At 58.6% G+C, this 2,075-nt stretch overlaps 1 protein-coding gene across 1 annotated transcript in view; it reads right to left on the bottom strand.

The window, feature by feature from the left end:
- Positions 1 to 447: 447 nt before the first annotated feature.
- Positions 448 to 2,075, bottom strand: part of LOC104622703 (calcium/calmodulin-dependent protein kinase type II subunit alpha) — a gene marked incomplete at both ends in the record, with an annotated part of 10,969 nt that continues 9,341 nt past the window's right edge. The window contains 2 exons of the mRNA XM_010289574.1: positions 448 to 490; positions 1,859 to 1,942. Of these exons, the coding sequence (XP_010287876.1) occupies positions 448 to 490; positions 1,859 to 1,942 (127 nt within the window). The remainder of the gene's footprint in view (positions 491 to 1,858; positions 1,943 to 2,075) is intronic.

The following is a 2,075-nucleotide window of genomic DNA, read 5'->3' as shown; positions in this document are numbered from 1 at the left end:
CACCCGAGGGAGAGACCCGAGGGACCCAGCTGCCAGCTGGCTGCAGTGGCACCCAGGGACCTTTCTGACGCTTTCCCGGCGCAGAGGATGCTCTCCCTGAGCCACAAACATCTCCAGGAGGACACAAAAGTAGCTGCCTTGAGCCCTGGCTGTGCCCACACCCAAATCCCCACCCCGGCACAAGCCAAACGGTTGGGCGCATACAACCCCCCAAACCCTCAACCTCTGGGGACCGCTGCGCCGCAGCCGGGCACCTTTTCTCTTGCATGCCAGCAGCCAGCCTGGAGGTGCCAGGCAGCCTGGCCTGGACCACCACCCAACGCCAGCCATCCCCAGAGGCACCAGCCTGCAACCTCAGCCCCGCCGTGACACCCGAGGCAAAGCCGGCTCTCTCCCTACGGGTTTGCCCTGTCAGACACGGAGATGAGCCCCGGAGACGGCACCTACCGGAGAAGTTCCTGGTAGCCAGCATGGTGGTGAGGATGGCTCCCTGAAAGACACAGAAGGCAGAAGGAAAGGGCGTGCTGGGCCCCCCCAAGCCCTGCCGCTCCCCCCAGCCCCGGGGGAGGAAAGCCCTGCTCGTCACCTGCTCCCCGGCCACCTCGCTGGAAGGAAACTGGCCCACGGGCTGGTAGTCTCCTCCTGCCATCAAAAGCAGCCCTCGGTACCTGACTCCATATCCCCAGCACCAGGGCGTTGGGTTGCATTCTCTGAAAGTGCCTTCCCTCCAAGATTAAAGGGATATTAAATATCCCCGGGGCACATTTCGGTCTCGTTCTACCCTGCCCTAGATGTAGCACGACCCCAGTGACCGGGGCCGGCAGCTGGCGGCAAGGGCAGCCACCAGGAGCAGAACCGGATTTAATTGCAATTAAAGCCGTGCCAGCCAAGAGCAGCGGGGCAGGGATTTTTTATGGGAGCCACGCAAAGATCCCCACCACAAAATAACATTCATAAAAATGCTTCTCTTTTCCAGCTGACTCTACTAACTAGTTGCTCAGCATATAATGAGATTACTTTGGACTAATTGCTTACAGTAATGGATTACTATTTTGAAGTGTACGCCTGAACTAATTTGATTACTTGTCTAGCTGAAAAGTAATAATGGTTTATAGCCAGTTTCTTTTCTCGATAATCTTGTTAGTAGCCTGCAGCTGTACCGCTCTGTGCCGCATCGCGTTCAGGCCTGGAGCACTGATGCTCTGACTACGGCACAGATCAACGCCGTCCCATTCTGTGTCTCGGCTCTGGAGAGGCATGGCGATTTCCAGAGCCCGTTCCCAGTGCCGAGCTGAGGCGGAGCAGCACCCAGGAGATGGGTGCTCCAGGGAGGTGCTCCAGCTCGACAGTGAAGCCTGGGGTGGCGGTGATTTCAGAGGGGGTCCAAGCTGCGGCACATGGCAGCATCTGAGAAGGGGAAGTCTGTGGGGCTGCCGGTGTAGGTGAGCCAGAGCTTTTTGCCTGTCTATGGACCACTTCTTTCCTTGGCTGCCAAAGTCGCTTGGTCATCAGGCAAAGGGGTCTCAGTGTGCCTCACCGATCCATGCCCTGCCCCAAAGAGGAGCTTTTTTGACACTGACTCCAGTGGGAAAGTCCTTGCCCCGGTGTCCAGGGCAGCTGTGTGACCCAGTGCTTTCCTTCACCACAGCTTTCCTATAAGCACTTGGGAACCCCAGCCAGATGCAGCCACCACCCTGTTCGGTCTCTTTTCCCTTTTTCACAATGGGGATCCCCAAATGACTGTCACCCCCATACCACTGACTCAGAGATACCACCCTGTCCTTTCCCAGATGGGGAACAAACCCCGCAATGACCTGATCATGCATTTTGCAGCCAGCTGGGAGAGCATGAGAGTTACCTTCAGCTTCCTCCGGGCATTGAACTTCTTCAGACAGTCCACCGTCTCCTGCCTGTGCATGCATGACGCCACGGTGGCACGGTGCTGGGGGGAGAGAGACCTGGCTCAGAGCAGGCGCCGCGCGGGAAGGGGCTCCCCAGCTCCGCTCTCACACGCACGCACACGTGTGCGGTCTCCTGCGGCCGAGGCACAGGCCAGAGCTGCCGGCAGCACCAGC

The sequence above is a fragment of the Phaethon lepturus genome, unplaced genomic scaffold, assembly GCF_000687285.1.
Source record: "Phaethon lepturus isolate BGI_N335 unplaced genomic scaffold, ASM68728v1 scaffold22426, whole genome shotgun sequence".
Classification (NCBI taxonomy): domain Eukaryota; kingdom Metazoa; phylum Chordata; class Aves; order Phaethontiformes; family Phaethontidae; genus Phaethon; species Phaethon lepturus.
The sequence above is the reverse complement of the archived record's forward strand: the minus strand, read 5'-3'. Positions and strand labels throughout refer to the sequence as shown.